At 31.0% G+C, this 21,346-nt stretch overlaps 3 protein-coding genes across 5 annotated transcripts in view; 2 read left to right on the top strand and 1 right to left on the bottom strand.

The window, feature by feature from the left end:
• Nucleotides 1–11,421, top strand: part of LOC100741569 (tyrosine kinase receptor Cad96Ca-like) — a 17,265-nt gene extending 5,844 nt beyond the window's left edge. The window contains 5 exon segments of the mRNA XM_012394407.3: nt 2–376; nt 2,236–2,409; nt 2,929–3,279; nt 6,391–6,696; nt 9,808–11,421. Of these exon segments, the coding sequence (XP_012249830.1) occupies nt 2–376; nt 2,236–2,409; nt 2,929–3,279; nt 6,391–6,696; nt 9,808–10,044 (1,443 nt within the window). The 3' untranslated portion in view covers nt 10,045–11,421.
• Nucleotides 11,422–15,303: 3,882 nt separating this feature from the next.
• On the top strand, nt 15,304–18,155 carry LOC100741327 (geranylgeranyl pyrophosphate synthase). The gene is made up of 7 exons (XM_003485851.4): nt 15,304–15,524; nt 15,662–15,816; nt 15,972–16,116; nt 16,205–16,325; nt 16,399–16,538; nt 16,599–16,701; nt 16,775–18,155. The coding sequence occupies exons 1-7, from the start codon at nt 15,468–15,470 to the stop codon at nt 16,978–16,980; spliced, it is 927 nt and encodes a 308-aa protein (XP_003485899.1). The 5' UTR covers nt 15,304–15,467; the 3' UTR covers nt 16,981–18,155.
• Nucleotides 18,156–19,700: 1,545 nt separating this feature from the next.
• LOC100741449 overlaps nt 19,701–21,346 on the bottom strand; it is a 43,051-nt gene continuing 41,405 nt past the window's right edge. For all 3 annotated transcript variants that reach the window (XM_024372622.2, XM_024372624.2, XM_033324942.1), the window contains one exon: nt 19,701–20,467. In XM_024372622.2, coding sequence (XP_024228390.1) covers nt 20,396–20,467 — 72 coding nt within the window. In that variant the 3' untranslated portion in view covers nt 19,701–20,395. The remainder of the gene's footprint in view (nt 20,468–21,346) is intronic.

The following is a 21,346-nucleotide window of genomic DNA, read 5'->3' as shown; positions in this document are numbered from 1 at the left end:
AAGACGCCCGCCATTGTTACCAGGAGTAGTTCCTGGACAGGGATTATTCCGTAAATTGGGGATACCGCCGTCACCAGTGGCTGTGCCACCCAGTATTCCGAAAACGACGAAGTTACAGCCTGAAGACGCGAAGCAGTCCGAGGTTGATCCCGGTGCTGGCACCACCGGTGTTCCGCAACAGCCCATGGAGGAGAACGAGGTCGAGGGGCCACCTCTCAGCTCGAAAATTGCACCTGCCGAGGCACCGCCTTCCCAAGATATAGCGATGACGTTGGTACCAGTCACGGCGGTCTGCGTGCTCGTCGTGGGCCTCGGTATGGGTGCGTGGTCCCTGAGAAACAAATTTTGCAGGAATCGGAAATCCAAAGAAGACACGGTATGGAAACACGTTCTGTAGATGAAATCGTTGGAAACACACCGTGAGCCTAAATTCCTAGTAGCAGCGAAGTTAGAAAAATTGTGTGGCTCAAAATAAAACAAAAATGAAAATTAGGTTGAACTGTTCGCTTTTGAGAAAGTATACAGAGTGGTTGATAACTGGTGGTACCATTTATTAATTTATCAACACCAATCAATATTAATTATTTATGAAATTTTGGATCAGTACTTGGAATATTTTTAATAATTCAAATTATTTCAGGATTATTTTTCAATCAATACACTATTGTCCAAATATCAATATTGCATTTAATAGAATTTCAAATATTATAAAAGATATAAATTCAGGATGATTAATTCGATTAATTCATATAAATGGAGCATCATTTTATTTTTTTATTATATATTTACATATTGCACGTAACATATTTTATTATTCATTTAAATTATTTCAAGTTTGATCAATTGGAGTTTCAATTTTATTTCTATCTATAGCAACAGCATTTCTTGGATATGTATTACCATGAGGTCAAATATCATTTTGGTAAATATAATCAAAATATAGAATAAACTTTTTTTTTTAATTTTTCCATCGAGACAACGATCTACAAGTGAAATCCGTTGTAACGAGACGTGATAAAGTGCACGCGTACCGAGCGTAAATTCAAAGTCGATTTTCTCGAAAACAAAGCCTCGAACGAAAAATGTTTATTCTATATTTTCGACTTCTTTTTTCGCGTAGAATCCAGTTACCAACCACCTGTATATACAAACATACGTGTATTCGAGATAATTCTTGACAAAACATGTTCGAGCTTCGTTCTCTTCAAAACGGAGCGTTAACGTAGTTCTGTTATTCTCGATTCTAGTTTATATCGAGCCATAGAATCTCCTTAAATTTCACTTGTATCACGAATTCAGGCTCACGATGTATAGTAAAATATACAATTTTATCTTATTGCAATTCTCGAATTTTTACGTAGCTCTTGAATGTTGCTCTCATTTTAACAATTTTTTAATACAATTTTTTAATGTTTTAAGGAAATGTTTCACACTAAGTTGAAACAAGGAATCCTATATTAGATCTTTAAAAACCTTAAAATTTGTCAATCGTATGAGTTTCGTGGTCTGCTTCTGAACATTAATAAAAATTCCAAAAATCGAGTTAATCTATAATGAAGTTGATAAATGCATTGCTTCGTTCAAACGCAAAAAGATTTAACGATTTTTAGCTGAAATTGTTATTTTTATTTCAAATATCCTTTTATTATATTTTTACTACAGTATTTTTTATGCTTTTTTCAAATAACTTTTATTATACGTTTCGACAAACAATTGTAGTATATATAATAAATAAATATATATAATAAATTTTATATATATATATAATATATATATATAATATATATATATAATATATAATAAATAAATATATAATAGATAAATTTTATAAAAATTCTTAGTTTTGTATTATTATTGTAATAATATTTTACACTATCGACATTGTAAAATATTATTATTCATTGCAGCATAAAGTTACACAGAGTTCTATCTTAATACTATGAAAAGGGTCATGCATGAAATAATGACATAATTAAACATTGAAATCACTTTTCATAATATAAATCTTTAATATAACATTTTATAGGTCTCTCAAATATTTTTTTAATTTAATATAGTTATCTTTAATATATATCTTTTAACAATTCCTTTTTCAATAATTAAAAAATAATTTATTCATTGACACTTACAAATTTTAGTATGCATGATCAATTTATTGTAAAAGAAGTGAAGCAATTGAATAGAATTTTTTTAGAACTTTCCGAAACAATAATTTTCTTGTATTTGTTTATGTAGAAAGAACAAGCTTCAGTGAGTGTCTCAAATATATCAGACGATCCATCGCTTGTCTTAAAAAGATGGCGAGGGCCAAAAGCGCATAACAATCGGTATGAACCCTGGGAAAAAGAGAATCAAAGTGCACAGAACAAACAAGAAGACAAATGGGAATTTCCACGGCATCGTTTAAAGGTTGGTAATTATAACAATTTAGAAACAATTCGCTTCGAAACAAATATGGTAATTATTTGATTACAAATTTACATTTTCCCACAAATTACAATTTAACATATACAATAAAATCATTCAAATTTAATTTTTTCATAAGATGCCCCAAATACATATATTGTATTTTATATTTTCGATGTTCCTGATATATAAAGTTATTTTCATACATTTTGATCTTAATACATTTTCTAATAATTACGTGCATGTATAAAATATAAACTACGCGATTAACAGACTGCAACAAATCCACTTTTTGTTATGAGACAGCTAAAGAAATGGGATCTATAATAATAATTAACGTCTAATCACTGTGACAATTTTGAAACTAATAAATTTTGTATAGGTTTTATTAACGACTTGGAATGCAATAAATGCATAAATATCTACAGTCTGAGAGTTAATCTCCGAAACAACATTTTTACATATTACAATTTTCGTCTAAGGAACAACTAAATTCCTTATTTTTCAAATCTTGTTCAACAGGTCTTTAATATCCTTGGCGAGGGTTGCTTTGGTCAAGTGTGGAAATGCGAGGCCTTAGATATTGATGGGAAATCAGGAGCAACTATCGTGGCGGTGAAGACGTTGAAAGAAAATGCCACTGAAAGAGAGCGGCTAGATCTTGCACAAGAGTTACGAGTCATGAAAAATTTGGATCCCCATCCCAACGTAGTCAGATTGTTAGGTTGCTGTACAGAGCGCGAACCGATGTTCGTGATTTTAGAATACGTAAGCGGTGGAAAGCTACAGAGCTTTCTAAGAGCATCTAGAGAAGAAAGAAATCATGGTGGACCCGGATTGACGTCCAGGGACTTAACTGGATTTGTTTACCAGGTATAATATTTTATCAAGTCACATTTTATCCATGTTGCGTCATTCATGACTTGCAATTGTTTCGATTGTTGTTCCTCTGGCTGTTAGGAAATTCTATAATTCACGCTTTAGGAGATAAAATAACTTGTATTTTGTTTTCTACTTTGTATTTACTCATACTGTTTTGTATTTTGAGCATTAATTGGATTATTGTCGCGTTTGGCATATATTTGATTCGATCATATCAATTGTTTGTATCATCTGGGAACTAAGTGATATTCGAAATATCGGAAGGTTTAACTGAAACTGTTTTAATTTTAACGAATGTAAGCGATACTCAAATATAGATTCAAAATGAATACGATGATGCTTTCAATGACGTAGATATATAAAGTAAACATTCTGACGATGATACTGATACAAAAAATGAAGGTGATGATGAAGAAACTTTTAATAGAAAAGACGGAAGAGAGTATTTTATGGTTGCAAGATTTTTAAATGGTCTAGATCTTCCTTCTGTAAGAACTAGACTTGAAAATATGTATTATAAATGCGTTTATTATAAATTTGGATTACGGGAGGACTGTTACTAGGAACAAGTCGAATACGTTTCTCGAATCATTTTTTAACGGATAAAATTCCTTATATAATTATTAATTACGTAAATAAGTTCTACACACGGAGAAACTGCCAAATTGTTTATAAACGATATGGGTGAAATAGAAATGAAAGTTTCTGAACAGAGAAACAATATTGCAATAAACAAAGAGTGCAGCATATTAATAAATATAACATTACGAAATGTTCGATTTAATTCTTTCGCTTCTAAATTTGTCTGATCTTAATATCACATGGTTGAATTTATCTTGACAGTTTCTTTCATAAAATATAAAAAACATGTAGATAGTATTCTATTTAAAACACTGAAGGCCACTTTCGTTTCTCAAAAAATATTGGAAGAATAAAAAGTTCACCTATGCTATCGTATTTGCTATAGAAAACATTAGAACTTCTCCACATTTCACCTTTAGTAAATATTTACTATTTGAAAAAAAGGCACTAGTCCTGAATATCGTGAACATCGTGAATATCATGTATAATAATTTTTTCTTCAAACGACAATTTTTTAATAACATGCATCTTTAAATACCAATTTTATGAATTATTTTGTATAAAAAATTTGATAAAGACAATAAAACTTGATTTTTCTACATAAGAGGAACATAATCGTTTTAAATGCTAACTATAAAAATGAAAATATCGTTAATGGCGTTATATGCTTATTAATTTCTTTCCGTTCTTGAATTTTGGTCAACTAATATGTTGATTTGGTTACATAGCTACAGTATTTAGAAGCTGAAAATAAAATGATTTGGAAGTTAAAAGAGTGACAATAAATATACATAATATATTATTGGTAATTTAATAATTTATATTATTGAATACTATTCATATATACGTAAAAAGATTTTTCCATAAACATCCTGATACTACATATCACTTTTTAGCTTTTTAAATCGTCTAAATGTTATGAGATATGGAATAGAAAATCAGAAACTAGAAAAGGAGCCAAATATAGAGTTGGTTACGTAGTAAAAAATGAGCCAGTAATTGATCATACATTTAAAAAATAAAAAATATTATTTAAATGAATAATAATTATAACATCTATGCTTATTAAAATACATAAATTAAATTTTATATATCTTTATCATACAAAGCTTACTACGTAATACATGCCAATTGGTTAAAATTTACATATACGTTACGTAACTCATTATTAAGTCCTAAGAATACGATCCTTCGTATAATACGACAGTTATCTTTTGAAAAATTAGGTGTTCAAAAAATTAACAAAAATATACTACTTTCTTTTTGTAACTAAAAGAAATATGCTTATTAAAACTATCAATAATTAATTAAAAGCATCACATGTCGATATTACATAGGCAACAGTTTCTTCTTCATCACTGTTAAACATTATCAAACGAGAGCCTTCTTTTCCTGGTAAAATGTCTTCATCTTCTGAGCTTTGTTAATTTATATATGGTTTCTACTTATATCGGTTTCAAAAAATTTTATCGATTTTTTATTAGAGAAGCCTTTAGTTGCTGTTACTCTACAGCGAAGAAACTCTGAGGTGCAAAACGTTAATATTCCGCGAACTAAAAGCAAATTTGAAATTTCAATATTCAAAAATTCCGTATGCAAATTTAAGATGCGCTTGCACTTAAGAATTTTCATTGCGTGCCGTTCTGTACAGGGATTTCCTCAATTCTCAAACCGTGTTATACGAATGTCGTTTTATGCGCAAATTTTCCCAAATCTCGAATCTTAAAGCGAATCCGTAGTGTAACTAACATTTCCTGCAAAGAATATGCACCCTGAGTATTATATTTAATCATTATAATTATTACATTTGAAATTATTATATTTAAATAATTATTATATTAAAAAATGTATATGTTATTTTCTATTTGTATTATTCCACGCTGTAACTCAGTTTGTTCACTTTAGTTACAGTACGATTAATACAAGTAAAACACTAATATATATTTTTTCAATTACTAATACATCTAATAGCAAGAGAAAAACATTATTTCTATCATAACTTCTATGAAAGAGAATATTATTATATTTAATAGCGCAAGAACAAAACAAAACGTAATTGGTTAGCTGAATCCATTATTAAAAGTAGATATTTGTCAACGGTTTTATACAGAGTGGTTGGTAATTGGTGGTACAAGCGGAAAGGGGGTGATTCTACGCAAAAAAAGAAGTCGAAAATATAGAATAAAAATTTTTCGTTTGAGGCTTTGGTTTCGAGAAAATCGACTTTGAATTTTCGCTCGGTACGCGTGCACTTTATCACGTCTCGTTAAAACGGATCTCACTGTAGATCGTTGTCTCGATGGAAAAATTAAAAAAAAAATTTTATTCTATATTTTCGATTTCTTTTTTCGCGTAGAATCACCCAGTTTTACCAACCACCCTGTATATACTTAATAGCTTAATAAAAAATAGAATCAACTAAATATATGATCTCTCAGGTCATTTGTATAATTACAATAACTACATTTCAGAGGCAAACATTAATGAATGTTATATTCAAGTACTATTTACATATTATAGATAGCCAAAGGTATGGAATATTTGGCTTCGAAAGGAATTATACATAGAGATCTAGCCGCGAGAAATATATTGATAGACGAGAATCATGCATGCAAAGTCGCAGACTTCGGATTTGCCAGGGATGTGGCTGCTAATCAAATATACGAAAGGAAGTCCGAAGGTCGACTGCCCATCAGATGGATGGCTCCGGAGAGTCTCTACGATAACATCTTTTCCGTGAAATCGGATATATGGAGTTTCGGGGTATTAATATGGGAAATTGTAACGCTGGGTTCTACGCCTTATCCCGGCTTAGCCGCCGCAGAGGTACGCTATTTCAGAATTTATTAAAATTCGAAAGATTTTCTTTCAACTAAAGATTTCTAAACAATAAGATCAAATATTTTTCAATTAATCCGCTCGGTGTGATTACATCGAAGGAGTGGATTTACTTTTGGTGAAAACACTCGCATAAATATTTGATACTGTTAAGGTATAATAAATTAATAACTTTATTAGCACACAACATCGATACATATATATTACACTCTGAAGACCTCGATAACCTTCTTACACGCACGCTTGTTGTCAAACAGACTATTCTAGAAGCTTCTAACATCTAACAACAGTCTTTTGTCTCAAGTAAGACCTGGACGTCCTCTGACGCTTACATGCACACTCCCATGTACAGTGTAAATGTATCACCTACCTAACAGATACTTCATTTCAATGAGGATTAAGACACATGTAAATTGTTACAATAAAATATACTATCAATAGGTCGAATGGAACTAATATAAATTATATATTTTTTTTGTGAGAAAAAAGTCTAAATTCTGTCTTGCGAGAATGATGCCAAAATGGGTCTACATTTTGTAGTAAAAGTTTAGAAAAAATATCGTTTGTTTCAATCGTGTGAAAAAAAATGTACGATACATGTATTTTTATGCATATTTAATTCTAGAATATTATGTAGAGGATGAGTTAAATGCATGCCCATATTTTAAGGAATGAATGTACGCACTACGATAAGCAGAAAACGTCATATGAACGCATGCCTTACCCACCATATTTTTCCAGTTAGGTATAAATAATTAAAGAAAATGTTTGCGAGCTTTCCTCTTGTTTCGCTGTTACCGTAAGAATATTCAGCTTCCTCGCGAAGTGATGGATAGGCTGAGGTGGATGGCCGTCATGACCTAAATCCATTAAGCTTTTGTTTCTGAAGCCATTTCGAACGTATTGTGTATTCAACGCAGGTGAACAATGATCCGCGAAGACGGATACAAAATAGATTTAAGACTATTTGAAGAATTCTTGGTATTTTCGAGCGAGTATGGAATAGGGAATTCTTAATGTTAAGATGTATAGTGGCACATGTTGTGGCACGAGACGTACTCTTCGAACATTTGCTGTAATAGCTGCCTACAACTCGAGAACTAAGGTATATGCGATTGTCACGTAGGAGACACAGAAATCACGAAATTAACAGATCACCGGTGATCCTCTCGCGTGGTAGTTTGAACGTTTCACTAAGTTAAAAAATTTGAACTTTAGATATGGTAGTAAAATTTATTGTACGAATCCAACAGAGCGACGGTTCAGGATGTTATAACAAAAAGGGTGTTGAGTGCTGATTTAGAAGGGTTCTTATACTAAGGTTTGATCCCTCTGCCAGGGTTATCGTCGGGTGTATATCAGACGTGGTTATTCTGTTACTATCTGATTATTGTTTCGATGGCTATGTCATGCAGGATGTTTTGTCTACCCTATTATTGCTTCTGAGCATGTGACACGACATATGTTCATTACTTCATCTGTGTGTAGGTTCACCTCCTGAAGTACGGGCACGCGTTTATGACTCATCCTGTACACTGTAAATACATATAATATTGTATTATACTGGAGAGAAAAAGATCAACAATTATTTGTCCTAAGTCCATCAAGACAATTTTGATTAAACCAATTTCAATGAAAAAAATGTCCAAAATATTGATTTTAGAATTATACAGGGGGGTTGGTAACTGGTGATACAAGCGGAAAGGGAGTGATTCTACGCGAAAAAAGAAGTCGAAAATATACAATAAAAATTTTTCTTTTGAGGCTTCGTTTTCGAGAAAATCGACTTTGAATTTTCTCTCGGTACGCGTGCACTTTATTACCGTCTCGTTATAACGAATCTCACTGTAGATCGTTGTCTCGATGGAAAAATTAAAAAAAAAAAAATTTTTATTCTATATTTTCGACTTCCACCACCAGTTACCAACCACCCTGTATAATTCCTTTATATTATTCCTTTATAAGGAAATACTTCACCTGTAAAGTAAATATAAAGTTAATTATAATATTGGCATTAAAAATATTTTACGTACTAAACATTCCACACAGTATTCACTTTAGGAAACGTTTTATCTTTATTCTATCTTAGTTTTATTAGATAATCATCAAAGTGTATTTAATTAGCATATTACAATATTTCGATATAATCATAACACGTTATTGGAGTAATTGAATTTTTCATATAATAGAATAACCTTGTTTTCACATGAAAATATAATACTAATTTTCAACTGACTTGTTAATATTAATAATAAGAAAAAACAAACACATAAATATAAAACAAAATTACGATAAAAATATAACAATTTCTGAAAGAAAAATATAAAATTTATATAAGAATTTACTAATTTTAGTTTCCATTCTTATTTTTCAATTTTTGAAAGGACTACCCCCAAAATTTTTCATTAATCGGTATCCTGATAGTCGATATTTTGATAATAGAGCTTCTATCGTGCTTAAATGAAAAGTGCTTGTAGAAAACACTGTACTGTAGTAAGAAAATACTAAAATTGAAATACTTTTATTGGAAAATGTACTAATTGTAACAATACTAATAAAAACACTGTAGTATGGAATTTAACTACAATCTCCTGTTCTAAATAGTTACTAGCAATGCTGAAAGATGGCGTCACAATGTCGTCTCTATAGAGAAAAATATAACTGTCAATAAATTAATTGTTTCTTGGCTTTTGTCTATAGCATCTATCTAAATGAATAGAATATTGAGATTTCTTTACAACTAATAGGTGGCACATACAGGATTTTCTACAGATATATTTTTCTGTTTTATGAATTTGGATTACATTAATGCTTAAGGATTTTTTTCCTCCTGAAAAACTTGTTTCTTGGCTTTTGTCTATAGCGTCTATCTAAATGAATAGAATATTGAGATTTCTTTACAACTAATAGGTGGCACATACGGGATTTTCTACAGATATACTTTTCTGTTTTATGAATTACATTAATGCTTAAGGATTTTTTCCTCCTGAAAATTTTCTATAAGAACTTTTCAAATATTTGTATACAATACTTCTACTAGCTATTTGATTAGGATAGGTATTTAACTAAGATATACTGATATATAATCTTTTCTTGTAGGTAATGAGGAGAATCAAAGAGGGCTACAGGCTAGACAGGCCAGAACACTGCAAGAGAGAGCTTTATAACATTATGTATTATTGCTGGGACAAAGATCCAGCATGTAGGCCATCCTTTGGGGAACTCGTCAGTTTAGCAGAAGGCCTTTTACTCGACGAAACTGATTACATCGAATTAGATAGGTTCCCGGATCATTCGTATTATAATGTGCTCAATCTCAGCGGGGAGAAATTGTAAATGATGTACTCATAATAGTATATTAAGTACAGTGTGTACCATTGACATTGGTCAATTATTCTCAAATAATAAAAATCGTGTGCAGCTTTAAAGTATAGCTAATAAATATTATTCAGTTCGAAAGATTTTATTGAATCAAGTACAGAATACTAAAATTTGGTTCTTAAAAAATTGATACCTGCGTTATTTCGTCAAACATGACTGATTTGTATGAATGTTCAATATTATAATTAGGTTTGTAATTATAAATGACCCGATTATATAGTTTTTCAAGTCTTTCAGTCTGTAAATACGCAAAACAATTTATAAATCTATTTTGTTATCATGACTGGTTAATGAAATCCAATAATTGTACATAAATTCATTACCAATATAGGTATTTCAAAACCAGTTAACACTGAAATTAAGTTAATCAAGAAATTACCTGAATTATGTCAAGTTGTATATAATATAACAAACGAAACTTCTGAACGTTTCACACGTTGAACGAATTACAAGTATGGATTCCGAAGAGAAACGAACGTCGTGAACTAGTCAGAGTTCAAATAAATTTTTAATTTATATTTGCATTAAACTTTACGCACAAATAAGCATACTATATTCTAGAAATTATATGAAAAGAAACGATATGAAATTCAATAATTGAATGCAGAGAAAACGTTATGTACTAGTTAAGAAACAATTACTCAAATAATGAGAACTTTTTATATATCGTCGTTCAAGTTTAACAGTGATGCAATTGCAAAACAGTGATTTTTCAGGAGACGGGAAACACTAATTTCATTTATTAAAGCTTATAATTAAACAACGAAGGAAATAATTTATTATGTTGATAAACAATATTGTTGGCATCCTATAATTACTTTTAAATAAATATATTATTTTGGTCAGAATAAATGTCTGCGACGCAACTAACACTTACGTCAATATTACCACAGAGTGCGACAGAAATAACGAATATTTCTATAACACTCAACGTCACTTAAGGAAAGGACCGTTCGTTTATTTGGACGTGCGCGCATTTAATATCGCGACTATTTCGTTATTAAGGAGAAATTGAACTTTTGATCGATGCGAGCGAGATCGATAAAACTGTTGCGGGATAAATTGTTGCTACTGCACTCATAGCCTTACCTAGCATCAGTGGACCAGAACATTCGGAAAATTATGAAACTTTCATACTGAAGAGAGATTAGATCCTGATATATCTGAGACTAGTAATGTACTTACCTTAAAATTTATAAATTTGCAATTACGTCATTATTACGTTGCAACAGCGATATATATTGGTGCAAATTGTACATATGTATTAAGTAAGATCTTTTGTAAGTTATTGTATAGTTATTTTTTATAAAAATAAATCACTCAGTACTGCAATTTGTTTTTTGATGTAGCCAATGAATTGTGGCAAATTGTGGCAATGTGCCGTGGCTTACAGATATGCATTCCAATCAGGTCATTGTTTGCACACGCGGTTACTGTACACGCGTTCATTCAGAACAAAAAATAATGTTACCGTGATCAGAAACAATGCCACGCGTATCTCTGTCAACATCATAAGTACACTCAGGGTAAAAGACAGTTGAGAATTGAACGGTTGAAAGGTCAGTTATGGTGATTAGGTCATTCTTAACGCGCAAACAATGCAAACCGTGACTACCATGATTAAGGAGTTATTTGGAATATCTGTCACAATTGTGTTCTGAAATATCCAAAGTTGAAACTCTATTCCGTTTATAAAATCGCGATATTTATGAAAAGCCCACAAAATCGATACTGCACAAACTTCAGATTTAATATTCCAATAAAAAATGACATAGTTTTAAAAAAATGATTTTGGGTACCCTTCTTTGAATGCTTTTCCTTACATTATAACACTGAAAATAATTAGATATTTGCAGCATCTCCTTGAACGCACATTTAAGTACATTTAAATCAATAAAAACAGATAAGTGTTTTTAAACACATTTATTGAATAGAAAATATGTGAGAAAAATTACATTTGTACCTTAATTTGATGTTAAATTATACCAATAATGAAAGAAATATTTATGTACTCATTTTCTCTGTATTAAAAATTTACTTTTCAATAATGTATTTTTGTAATTTTACAACACTTTTTTATGCAGGAACGACAATAAGCTTTTGATGGCTTGAATCGTGACACTTTTTAACATAATTACAAGAGCAGGTTTGTTCAAGACTCTGGACTCGAAAGAATGCAACAGCAAAGATTACTTGCCATTAGAATAATAAGTTGACAGAGTACTTACAATAAAATAAATGGGCTGACAAATAAAATAAAGGTTAATGGTCAATTTAATAAATTTAGTAAAGCTTCTTTTGCAGGTAACTATTTTTACCTTGCCGGCTCTCAGAGGTAGGGAACGATCTGTGAGTGTCTGTAGGGAAATTTCGCGAGTTTTCCCCAGCGGTCATCACACGCAATAAACCTTTATGAAGTGTCCCAACCCGCTGCTTCTTCCCCCTCCACTTTGCTTCTTCCCCTCCACTTTGCTTCTTCCCCCTCCACTTTGCTTCTTCCCCTCCACTTTGCTTCTTTCCCTCCACTTTGCTTCTTCACCGCTCTTTTCTCAACCTCACAAGAACAAAAAATAAGCTACCAATTATGTGCAATATTATCAGCACATTTTCAGGACAAAAGAAGAAAAAAAGTGCTGCTTATGAGTAGCTTAAATGCAATCAATTATTGTAATGCAAAAGATATACAAATCCTACAGTAAATATTGTGACTACGTCGTGCCGTCGCTTTAACAACACTTTTGTCACTTCTCAATTGAAATTCCTTGTTTATTGAGAATGTTACATATGTAATTTGAACGTAACATATGTCATGAAAGGCGAAGAATATCTGTGCTTAACAAGCTTCAAATGAGAATTCTGTAGATAATATCTTTCTTGTTTTTATTTTATACGAAAAATATTCATTGAATTTCTTGTATTTGTTGGAAATACAAAAAATAGACTTAAAGAAATACATGTTTGTTTGGAAATATTAAGAAGTTAAAATTTGTGTAAAAATGTTTTTTTGTAATTTGGAATATGTTTACGTAAATAATTTGTAAAACAAAAATATAAATCTCGGGTTTCCGGTAATAATATATATGTTGGGTTATGGTTACAATTTTGGATGCGTAACAACTCTTCACTTGAATCAGCCATTGTTTCACAAAGCTAAGATTATGTTTACACGTATATACAAGACTACTACAAAGTTTAACGAATATTAGAGTTTAACGAATAATAAGTTTAACAAATAATAAGTCTAATGATTAATAAGTTTAACGAATAGTAAGTTTAATGAATAGTATGTTTTACGAATAATAAGTTTAACGAATAATAAGTTTAATGAACGCTATTAATAATATTCTTGGGTTCAAACGAATCCACGTTCAACGGGATAACTCTTTGCTAAGCGTAGACTAATTTTAGGCGCAAAATACGATTGTCGAAATGCTCGATGTGACACTCTCCAAAGTAATCGCACAAATGCCAGCCTCGTGGAAATTTTCCTCGTTGTACGATGGAATTTGTTTTCTATAATCGTTTGAAAGCATCGAGAAAGTTCCAAACGCCGTTGCTAGGCAGTTTCTACCTGGAGTTTGTGTCCCATTATATTGGCACCTCCGTGGCAAAATCACACGTGGCTAGGCTTGCTCCCAAGGCCATATTCCACCACAACCACATTTCTCGGGAAAACCATGCGACCATTCCTGACCTTCTTTAGGCAAAACGTCCATCCTGTGACCGTGGCTACCTCAAGCCCAGTTGTCACCTCAAGCCTAATCTCGCTTTCACAAATCTTGAACAATTACAATCAGATTGAATCTTTTTTTTTATTTATTTGTTGAAATTACAATCAATTCTCGCGTTGAGAATATCAGATTGAATGACTGAATGACAACAATTGCTTAATTACAGTACAGCTATGATAAAATCTAGGCTAGAGTATTAGAGGATGTTCCCAAAATTTCCAAGGAAAGGCTTCGATTTTCCTTGTATAAATATTATTACATTATTTTATATATATAAAATATAATATAATAGTGTATATAAAATAAACAGTATAGTTTTGTGTAGTAAAATTTAATCATTGTTAATTTTAATACAAAAGGCTGTGGTATATATGTAAATTTCCTAGCAAGGGATAGTTCCTATTGGGCATAAGAATATTTCCAACACGTAAAAGGCCGTTCAAATATGATAATAACTTATACTTCGTCGTAAATTCTGCAACTAGCAAGTATAATATTTTTTACAAGACAGATAGATGAATAAAATGAAATAGTGATATTCGATGTAGAAAACTCTACTTATCTGAATGTAATTTTATTTAATATCCGATTAAATTAGCTTTTATCGATTGAATCTACTTATCTGTATGTGAATTTATATTGTATAAATGAAAAATCATATGAAGTGGAAATAATTGATAGATGTTTATTATATATGAACACTTATCTTTTGACAAATTTACGTAAGGAAGACAGTTTAATGAAATGATAAGAATAACCGGTCGAAATGTAAGGTAAAATGTGTCTCCGACCACGATGCAAAGAAATATCAAATTGATTGATTGTATCTTCCACTATTTACAAGAGTCTAAATCAAATCGTAATTGCAACTGGAGCATATACATCGAAAAGTCCATATGTATACAGTTTACTTCATTAATTTCGTCACATTCTTAGTGTTTACTATACGCACAGAAGAGAAATCAGGCAAAGTATATATTTTTTCTTCACAAAAGTGATCTTCCTGATATTCAATAACACATGTTGCAAATTTTTGTAAAGCAAGAATGCAAGATATATGTTTCAATTATTGAATATTATTTTCTATTTAAAGTTGGAATAATTGACGAAATTAAAATCGTCTACAATGTATGCAGAATTTTAGATTTAGAATTTTTCATTAGAAATTTCGATTACTTTCACGAATAATCTGTCGGAATTAAATGAACGTCCTTGAGAAAAAAATATAGTAACGATTTGCTTAGTTTGCATTTATTAGTAGATACAATGGTGTGCGAATACTTTTTGCAGATATATCATAAGTAATATATAATAATTATACGAACTACATATACTACTATTTTAAAATGCTAAAACAAGTTTTTAATTCATAACTAAATTATAATATTAATAAACGTATTTTTAGGTCTGAAGTGCATATGAAAAACACAAGTACTTACGTAACGTCACTCCTGGGTCCTGTACACAAACACCACACGTGATCGCGTAGCAGACGACGAAGCGTACAGTCAGTATTGGGGTATCGGCTTTTATACACGCGGAAGCTCGACAGTTCGTCAGTACAATTGATTTTCTCGTGTGCGTTAGTCTTAACTGATTGCATTTAGTAAAATAGTCACGATCTAACTCGAAGTGCTGGAATATATTATGGAGGAAAATAAAAAGACACCTTATTCGCATTCCGGTGACAAGGAGGAAGATGAGGTTAGATTATGTTTCGTTATGAATCATCGACAAATGAGGTTAAGAAATGTGTCAAAATGACAAGAATGAATCTCGTATACTATCATATTGCGTATGATCATGTTTTAATACTTCAAACCAAGTGTAATCTTTTGTAGATATTATTGCTACCAGTTACTTATATTCTCCAAATTCCTGGGAAACAAATCAGGGCCAAATTAATACAAGCTTTCAATTACTGGTTAAAAATACCGCAAGATAAATTCCACGCTGTCGAAGATATTATACAGCTACTTCATACCTCCAGTCTCCTGTAAGTTTACGAATCACATATATTTTGAAAATATAAAATATCAACCAACATCTTCCCATTTTTTCGATATTTTCCTCTTATTCGTGATTACATTAAAAATGGAAGGAAAAGATTATTGTAGTATTTACAAAATATTTATTTATTAATATTTCCAGAATTGATGACATTCAAGATAATTCAGTTTTAAGAAGGGGCATTCCTGTAGCTCATAATATTTATGGTGTAGCAAGTACAATAAATGCTTCAAATTATGGTTTATTTATCGCTTTAGAAAAAGTAATTGCTTTAAATCATCCTGAGGTAAACATGCTGTATAAAAATTCTCCTATCTTTGTTGTAGATTTTAATATTAATAAAATTATTTTAATAATATTAAAATTGATATTAGGGTATGCAAGTATATTTGCAGCAGTTATTAGAACTTCATAGAGGTCAGGGTATGGAACTGTATTGGAGAGATAATTATATATGTCCCTCTGAAACAGCGTATAAACAAATGATAATCAGAAGTAAGTTTTACGTAATTTATGTTAATTAATTCGTGTGATTTCAATAACATATTTTTTCATTTTTTTCCTATAGAAACTGGTGGGCTTTTTAATATGGCTATAAGATTAATGCAATTATTTTCTGACTCTAAAGAAGATTACGTATCTTTAGTTAGTATGTTAGGACTTTACTTCCAAATTCGAGATGATTACTGTAACCTGTGTGTAAAAGAGGTAAGTTTCTAGATCTAATGAATAAATTGATATTGTGATATATATTAATAAATTTTATAGTATGCCCGTAACAAAAGTTATTGCGAAGATCTCTCAGAAGGAAAATTTAGTTTTCCCATTATACATGCTTTACGGACTCATCCAGAGGACAGACAAATATTAAGTATCCTTGACTCATAGATGTTATTTTTAAAATATATTTGAATATTATTATTCCTTAATCATTCTTAATAAAGATATTCTTAGACAGCGCACTAAGGATAACGAGGTAAAACGATATTGTGTTAGCTTGCTAGAAAAGTTTGGATCTTTCGCCTACACAAGAACCGTATTGGAAGATATGGACAAAGAAGTAAGGAAAAAGATTCAATGTCTAGGTGGAAATCCTTTATTAGTACGACTGTTAGATGAATTGATGAGCTGGAAACATCATGATTCTTAGCAACATGATAAAAATGATAAAAAAGAAGCACTTTGATTATATTTTATCATTTTCAATTATGTATATACGTATCTAAGTTATGTATATTTCATGTTTCCTATGATTAGTAGATAGATATTTGATAATTAAGACCAATAATCTTATATAATATTTGTAAGAGAAAAAAGTTATAGAGGTGCTTCTGATTCTTTTTCTTTGATATGTAAATAATACATATCATTAATGATTAAAATTATTTTAAAATTTATATATAAAGGATAATAGGTCATTTTTTTCCTTAGATCGTTTATTGGATCATTATAATTGAAATTCAAATGCTAGTTGCTATATAGAGTATACTACATGAAAATATTAACATAACATATTAAATTTTGTAATACAAAATGCAATGAATGAAATACTTTCCAGTAATACAAATGACTTAGTGTTTTAGTATAAGTCTGTCTGCATTTTTTTAATATTTATAAGTAAATATTTATAAGTATGCAAACACATATTTACTTTTTAAATTAAGTTCATTATCATGATTTCATATGTTTTTTACAAACAGTACAAATGTAGATTACTAGTTTTGCTAAATATGAAACTTAATAAATTGAGATTATTTTCAATTGCCTTTTAATATATATTTCATAACAGACAACTGTATATTGATTCTGATGGAATATTTTTAACAAAAGATTATCTCGATCATGGTAAATATCTAAAAAAGCTTAAGAATATTTTAAGAATATTGTATTTATAGAAGAAGAAAAATGAAGTTAATTTATTATTTTATATAACTACTAATATGTTTATTGAACAAAGTAACTATCATTACTATATCATATTCTTTATGTATTCGGAATGAAATAATGATAATAAATAAATCTGAATTTTCTTGTTGTGAATGAAATGAAAGTTATTATAATAGAGAAGTAGTGTGAAATGATTTTAGCAATTACGTTTTCGCGACCTTTTATCATCATGTACAATAATTTAGTAAGTGCATTAAATAATATTGAATTTATAATTAGTATCAACTGCTTGTATGGAAATTTTATCATTGATTTGTACCTTATGGAATCATACATTGTACGAATTAGTAATGTGATATACTCAACATGTATTATTGCATACAAAACCATTTGTAATGAATAAATACATATATCTTCATTAAATTCAAGCAACACATATACGGGGTGTCCTATTTTAATCTCTCCAAGAAAATATATCCGGAGATATGAGAAATGTAAAAAGAATGTTTCAACCGAAAGTTATAGCATATTGAGGAGGACAGATTCCGTTGTCATCGTAATTAACCTGGCAATGATACTGAAAAATCTTCTTGAGGTTAACTTCGAATTTTTTAATTAGAACCTATATTTTTCAAACTTCTTTCACGAAATAACTTTCCTTCTTTTCGACTTTAAAGCATAAAATTTTTTTTTTTTTTTTTTATTTATTTATTTACATTTTACAATTTGTCCAGTAGGACATTTGGTAAAATATTATAGCGGTATACTAATATAACATGTGGGTGGCTACCCCCAGCGGGATACCATCATCGTGTTTGTTAGGTTATGTCCTTTGTGAGATCTGTTGGGTGTTTCCTTTTTAATCTTCTTTTTAAGGCATAAAATGACACATAAGAATTATTTGTAGTCGAAACTATAGCCGTATGAAACAAAATCAATCTCGAAATCTTGTTTGAGATTTCCGATTCTAAAGTATTTTCGGGATCTGTTCTATCCGACCCGATCTTTTTCCGATCTGTCCCGAACATTGGATTCCTAACATTTTCGGTATCTTGCACACCCTTACAAAAAGATTATGTTTTGAATCGAAAATCGGGTTCTGAAATAACAGTACCCGAATATGTTTATGCGTCGACAAACTTTCGGAATTCTGACCGGCAGCCGAAAGAAATTTTCGACACGATTCGACCCGACCCGAGCTTGTAATTTTGGGTACTCGCACACCACTAATTGTGGTATTAATAAATACGTGGTATAAATGTTGTATAATACTGAGTATTAGAAATTTTTATTTTTACGTAATAGTCATTTGAATAATTGTATGTTGTACTAAGTATGATGATATAGGTGGGTTTATTTCTGTCTCCATTCGAGCAAGTAAAAATATAAATGAACACTCACTCATACAATTGTTAACAAATGTAACAACGTGTTGCATAAATAGTAAGTTGTAACAAACAATTACAGTGTTTTTTCGAAGCTATTTAAATACAAACGTCTACTTTAGGCTCTATAAGCTATTATTATTTCTACAGTTACATGTTTATAAATTAGTATGACACGCATAAAACTAAATGTGCCGTTTACTAACGAAATGTATCACATACTCTATTAATCACTTATATTATTATTCATCATGAATTTGAGATTGCATTTTTCGTTACTATATTTTAAACGGTAATAAATTAAAAATTTTCACATAATAAAGTACCAACATTTAATGAAATTTGAAATATAAAATTTCACGAATAAAAATTATTTTAACAAAATTTAATTACATTCATATATAAGTGAAAGATGTATAGTTTTGTTAAAGAAATGTTTTAATTCTATAATCTTCTCTATCATATATAAGTTCTTTTAATCTTTATAAAACCATATATATTTATTTTATTAAGTAAAAGCTCTCAAATTTATGATTGTATTTCTTATCCATAACTTTTTTTTTTAGAGCGCATCTACATACACCGAACCTCTTTTTACATCGCTTTTCACACAAACTACAACCGATTACAATTAATCATTTAAAAACATCTATTAATGATATATAAACAAAAATGTCATATTATCAGACAGATAGTTTATCAGAGTACGGCAGACTGTTAACAGTTTTCTTTTAATTAACATCCGAACGAACGCTTAACGCAGTGCTCACACTTATCGAAAGGAACTCTGATCGATTAAAGGCCGATTTTGCAGGAATGTTCCTTTTCTCTATTCTACTTTAACAGTATATATCGACTCGTAGGAAGTCGGAGCTACGCAAAAAGAAAACAATAAACCTCGAGCAACCTTCAATTTCACGTATTTCTGTTTTACTGCGTGGATCTTTGGTCGAATTTTTCAACGTTACTTGTAACTTGTTTATCCGCCCTCGAACATCACTTTTCGCCCGTAAACTTCGTTCAAAAAGTTCCACTCTTCCTATTTTTACAAACTTTCCAAACACGCAGACCTCTCGCTCTTCTTCCTGTATATTATGTTTTCGTAAAGACACCAGCAGCCTTTGTACGACGCGGAAAAAGCCAAAATTTTGGTGTTGCTTGCGAAACGCCAAAATCAGCAGCATTCCCTCTGTTCGCCATCAACGACTAAGATACCGTTGCAATCTGACATGTCCTTTGTTCCGGTTCACTGTTCTCGTCCGATTCGCTCGCCCACGAGGGTTGACGTTCGTGTCATATTTCCCCGTCGCTATCTCCCACTCGGCCAGTTGGTCCCGACAAGCCGTCGTCCAAAACTTCCGTCACCTTGCACCATACACTTGCTTTTAGAAAACGATCTTTTCTTTGTAGTTGGGGAAACGAATTGATATTATGTAGGATAAATAAAACATTAGGAGATGAACTGAATGATAAATACCTTACACTTACGAAAAGACAGTGAACGAGACGGCAAGTGAGGACTAGAGGAATACTCTTTTTCACTCACCGTTACGCATTGCTGTATGATCTTATTTGTACAGCTACAATAATCGTGAAAGGATTTATAATAGTAATCATTTACAAAAATATTTTTTTTGAAATTCATTTTTTTCCAAAATAATAAAGCATAATCTATGAAGACTCTGTTGAGTTATGTATGAAAAACCATGTTACATAAGTGTTTGTCACTTTCAGCTTCACAAACTTGAGCTGGAATCGCGTTCAAGCAACTGAAATGCTGTCCGCAAGGTGGATGGGCGCGTAGCCCTATAGAAAAAGCCGACCTGTTTGCTAAATACTTGTCTAAAGTATTCAAACCCCATTCCTCCAAAGCTGCCGCGGACGTTACTGAATACCTGCACACCCCCTTCCAAATGTCTCCCCCTATTATATCCTTCACTTCTGCAGAGATTATAAAATCAATCGGTCGCCTAAATCCCAAGAAAGCAGCAGGGCACGACCTAATAGGCAATAAAGCAATCAAGGAACTTCCCTTAAAAGGGATTGCACTCATCACATCGATTTTTAATGCTGTCCTTCGCCTTGAACACTATCCTAAGGCCTGAAAATCTTACTGACTACCCTTGTCCCTAAACCCGATAAACCGATATATAAAACTAGCTCCTATCGTCCAATCAGTCTTTTACCTACCCTGTCTAAACTTTAGCGAGCGAGAAGATGCTCACGAATCGACTCCTTCCCCTC

The sequence above is a fragment of the Bombus impatiens genome, unplaced genomic scaffold, assembly GCF_000188095.3.
Source record: "Bombus impatiens unplaced genomic scaffold, BIMP_2.2 scf_0084, whole genome shotgun sequence".
Lineage (NCBI taxonomy): Eukaryota > Metazoa > Arthropoda > Insecta > Hymenoptera > Apidae > Bombus > Bombus impatiens.
Note: the sequence above shows the minus strand (reverse complement) of the source record. Positions and strands in the feature narration are given on the sequence as shown.

Bases quoted from the DNA above. Each gene is read 5' to 3' on its own strand.
- LOC100741327 (XM_003485851.4), top strand. From the start codon at position 15,468: ATGGAGGAAAATAAAAAGACACCTTATTCGCATTCCGGTGACAAGGAG. The intron at 15,817-15,971 runs GTAAGTTTACGA...TAATATTTCCAG, and splicing joins CTTCATACCTCCAGTCTCCT to AATTGATGACATTCAAGATA. The intron at 16,326-16,398 runs GTAAGTTTTACG...TTTTTCCTATAG, and splicing joins TAAACAAATGATAATCAGAA to AAACTGGTGGGCTTTTTAAT.